The following is a 4,784-nucleotide window of genomic DNA, read 5'->3' as shown; positions in this document are numbered from 1 at the left end:
CACTTCTGGCGAGCCTGGGGAACATATGGGATGCCAAGAATCCAACCCAGGTCATGTAAGACTAGCACCCTACCTACCATGCTGTCATTCTGATCCCATTTCTTCCAAATCTTTTCTTTCTTTTTGTTTTTGGGCCACACCCGGTGATACACAGGGGCTACTCCTGGATATGTGCTAAGAAATTGCTCCAGGCTTGGGGGACCATATGAGACACCAGGGATCTAACCCAGGACCATCCTGATTCAGCTGTGTGAAAGGCAAATCCCTACTGCTCGCTATCACCCAGCCCCAGTTCTTCCAAATCCTAAAATATCTACTCTTAATTCATTTCCAGCTCTTTCAGAAATTTGAAGAATCAGTTATCTTTGCAAACAGTTTCTATGAGACAAACATTTTCTTTTCTATTTATTTATTCAGCCTTCCCTTCCCTTTTTGTTGTGATAACCATGGATCTCACGCTTGGTTAGGGTATTTCCCCAGTTTGCTGTAGAATTCATTGGAGTTTGCATACTTTAACATACTCTTGGTCATGGAGATTACGCATGTTGAGGATCAAACTTGAGACCTTATTTTGCCTTTGAACTACAGCTCTAGATCCCTGTACATTATTTCCCAAGCATCACATCCAAAGAAACTAGAAAGAAAAGTATGAACTAAAGGAGTGCTGAGGCCAGGATATAAAATGGGAACCACATATAACTACATATGAGACAGGAATAAGTTTCACCAGAAAGAAAAACATCTTTCTCATTTTTTGCTGTCAAACCCATGAGCCCTGGCATTTCTCTTCAATATTTACAATCGTAGGGAGTAATTTCACATATTTTCACAGCTAGTACTTAGATACATTCACATGTAGATTTGTAATTTGTGGTTTTCTGAGAAAAATCAGCATACTTTACTGGTTTCTTGCTGCTGTTTAGCATTCACTATTGCCAATTTCTTCCTGTGCTGGCCACTACATGTTGAAATTTAAAATGAATAAATTATATAATTAATCAAACATGTTCTATAATACTAGTCCCCTATGATAGGGGTACACATTTGTCCATGACACATTGGAAAAAGGGTTCCTAACCTTTTTTTAAGGTTTAGAATGCTCAGGAGTACCCCTGAAGCCATTCCCTGTAATATTTGGCCAATGAGATGGTTGGGTCAATGCTTAAGGCCGCTACCAATACAGGACAGCACTGTAAATGCTACTTGGCCCTCCAAGGGGCCTTCAGGTCTATACCTGGGCATGCTGAGATAAAGAACATGTGGTGTTAGATATCAAATTCAAGATCTTGCACATACAAGGAAAGACTACCTTTGAGTGATTTCTATGTCCCCAAAATCTAATACTTTTTTTGTTTTTGAGTTATACCCAGGAGTGCTCAGAGGCTCCTCCCTGGTTCTGCTCTCAGGAATCACTCCTAGGTGCTCAGGGACCAGATGGGATGCTGAAGATTGAAGCCTGGTCAGCCATGTGCAAAGCAAACTCCCTACACATTAGCCTATCTCTCTGACTTCAACCTTATACAATCTTAAGACAAAAAGAAAATATTTCCTTTTTTTTTTTTTTTTTTTTTTTTTGGTTTTTCGGGCCACACCCGTTTGATGCTCAGGGGTTACTCCTGGCTAAGGGCTCAGAAATTGCCCCTGGCTTGGGGGGACCATATGGGACGCCAGGGGATCGAACCGCGGTCCTTCCTTGGCTAGCGCATGCAAGGCAGACACCTTACCTCTAGTGCCACCTCGCCGGCCCCAAGAAAAGATTTCTTGTATCATCTGTTTTAAGTAGATGTATGCCTTTAATTCCTTCTATTAGCACTCATGATTTGAAGTTAATTCTATATCATTGCTCAACCCAATATAAGGCACAGATTAACTACATAAGAATTAACTATACAAAATTAAAATTAAAAATTAACTATACAAAAATCTGATTAACTATACAAAAATACGAAAAATAAAGAATGCAGAGTTGGGGCCGGAGAGATAACATGAAGGTAAGGCATTTGCCTTTCATGCAGAAGGTCATCGGTTTGAATCCCAGCGTCCCATATGGTCCCCCGTGCCTGCCAGGAGCAATTTTTGAGCATGGAGCCAGGAGTAACCCCTGAGCACTGCTGGGTGTGACCCAAAAACCACAAAAAAAAAAAAAAAAAAAAAAAAAAAAAAAGAATGTAGAGTCAAGTTGCTGTTTCAAAGCATGCTAGAGTCCTAGGTTTAACCTTAACACTATAAGGGAGTAGCTCTTGAGCACTATCCAATATGGCACAAGATGCCCCCTAGAAAGAAGTCCATTTTAGGGATGTGGCTCATTGGTAGATCCCCTACTCTGTAGGTCTGAGGTTACATGTTCAAATCCTAGCATCTTCACATATGCCAGTTGTGATGCTAGCAACATGGTCATTGTGATCACTGATGTCAAAGTGTGATCATGGGGTCAGAATGATAGTACAGCTGGTACAGAGCTTATTTGAAGGCTGTCAACCTGGACTTAATTAATCCTTGGCACTCTTATGATGTTTCAAGCCCCACCAAAAGTAATCCCTGAGCATTGTTTATTGTGGTCCAAACCTCATCTTCAGGAAGGTAAAAACAAAAACACCCTGAACATCACAACAAAAATAACAAAGAGGAAGGGGAAGATCCTTCACTTTCACAGGCAACTATAAATGCTTACTTTACAAGAATAATCTGATTTCTACCAATTTTTTTTGTGGTTTTTGGGTCACACCCGGCAGTGCTCAGGGGTTATTCCTGGCTCCAGGCTCAGAAATTGTTCATGGCAGGCACGGGGGACCATATGGGACGCCGGGATTCGAACCGATGACCTCCTGCATGAAAGGCAAACGCCTTACCTCCATGCTATCTCTCCAGCCCCTGATTTCTACCATTTAATAGTCATGCTCTTTTAAAGTTTCAAATGGCTTTCAGAAGAGACGGCAAGATGGCGGAAGTGGAGCAGAAGAAGAAAGGACCTTCCACAAGTTCACGTACCACGGCGTGAACCTAGACCAGCTGCTGGACATGTTCTAGGAGCAACTGATGCAGCTGTACAGCGCCTGGCAGTGGTGGCCCCTAACCCCGGGCCTGAGCAGAAGCACCTGCACAAGGCCAAGAAGGAAGCACTACCCATGGAAAAGCCCGAGGTGGTGAAGACGCGTCTTCGTGAGATGACCATCTGCCCAAGATGGTGGACAGCATGGTTGGCTGGAAAATGGCAAGATCTTCAATCAGATGGAGATCAAATCCGAGATGATCAGCCACTACCTGGGCAAGTTCTCCAGCATCTACAAACTGGTTAAGCGTGATCGGCTGGGTATCAGGGCCACCCACTCATACAGCTTCATTCCCCTCAAGTAAAGGCCTCAGTGAGGCTACACACACACACACACACACACACACACACACACACACACACACACACACACACACACACACACACACACAGAGTTTCAAATGCTTTCATAAACACTTATTATAATGTCAGAGACTTCCACTGACTATAAAAATTGTTTCTCTTACATGGTTAATGAGCTGGGGACAGCCATGTGATCTGGCCCTAGTGCATGGTAGGACAAATACGGTATCTATGCTTCTGATGTGATTTGGCTTGAATTGTAAGGCCCACAAATAATAATATAAGTATCCAATGCCCCCCTGGAAGAAAAATGTTCCCCAACCTTGTCGAACTGTAGAAACACAATTAGAATAACAAAAAAGGGAAAGTCCATACTATAGGCTTACGTGTGTGTGTGTGTGTGTGTGTGTGTGTGAGAGAGAGAGAGAGAGAGAGAGAGAGACAGACAGACAGACAGACAGACAGAGAGACAGAGACACAGAGGCAGACAGAGACACACAGAGACACACACAGAGATACTCAGTGATGCTCAGGTGTTACTCCTCACTACACTCAGGAATCATTTGGCAGGCTTGGGGGACTATATGTTAAGCTGCGGATTAAACCTAGGCAGGCCATGTGCAGAAAAAATGCCTTACCTGCTGTACTATCATTCTGGGCCCTAGGTAAATATTTTTTTTTCATTCTACAGCTTTTAATCAAGTTATATATAAAATAACTTTACTCCTGCATCTTCTCAATGGTTTCTTCTTTGTATTTGCCCTTTTCCTTGCCAACTTGTCGAGACTTGGCCTTGCGCTCAAGAATCTTCTTGCGATCTTTGTCCAGTTTTAGTCTGGTGATAACCACCTTACTGGGGTGAATGCCGACATGGACAGTTGTGCCATTTGCTTTCTCCCGCTGGACTCTTTCAATGTAGATGACGTATTTCTTCCTATAAACCTGGACCACTTTGGCAATTTGCTGACCTTTGTAGTGGCCTCTCACTACCTGGACCTCATCGTCCTTGCGGATGGGCATGGATCGCACGTTGTACTTCTGCCTCAGCTCCTTGGAAAGAGGAGAAGACATGATCTTCCTGCGAACGTGGGAAGGTGCATTGAAATGCCTTTTGCGGTTCTTGCTCCGGTCAGAAGTCACAAAAGGGTTGAACTTCATTTTGGCTGGCACTCCTACCGCGCGCCGCTGCCGAAGGGAAGAGACCTAGGTAAATATTTTTTAAAAGCATTTCTGTTTTATTTATTTTTAATATAATTTTTATTTTGATCATAGTGACTTACATATTGTTGACAATAATATTTTAGGTACATAATTACATAAAATCAGGGGGATTCCCATCACCAATTTGTCCTTCCTATACCTCCGTTCTCTTCCTACCTCCCATATCCTCCTCCCTCATCCCCGGGGCTGCTAGAATATGTGGTCCTCTCTG

General features: G+C 43.0%; 1 protein-coding gene and 1 pseudogene across 1 annotated transcript; one reads left to right on the top strand and one right to left on the bottom strand.

Moving 5' to 3' along the window:
• The first annotated feature begins 2,938 nt into the window (after positions 1-2,938).
• Positions 2,939-3,354, top strand: LOC125998161 (40S ribosomal protein S15-like; annotated as a pseudogene).
• Positions 3,355-4,044: 690 nt separating this feature from the next.
• LOC125998135 (60S ribosomal protein L26-like) lies at positions 4,045-4,532 on the bottom strand. Its single transcript, XM_049766411.1, has one exon. The coding sequence runs from the start codon at positions 4,508-4,510 to the stop codon at positions 4,073-4,075; it is 438 nt and encodes a 145-aa protein (XP_049622368.1). The 5' UTR covers positions 4,511-4,532; the 3' UTR covers positions 4,045-4,072.
• Between the last annotated feature and the right edge of the window lie 252 nt (positions 4,533-4,784).

The sequence above is a fragment of the Suncus etruscus genome, chromosome 2, assembly GCF_024139225.1.
Source record: "Suncus etruscus isolate mSunEtr1 chromosome 2, mSunEtr1.pri.cur, whole genome shotgun sequence".
NCBI classification, from domain to species: domain Eukaryota; kingdom Metazoa; phylum Chordata; class Mammalia; order Eulipotyphla; family Soricidae; genus Suncus; species Suncus etruscus.
This window is presented reverse-complemented; position numbering and strand designations above follow the sequence as displayed.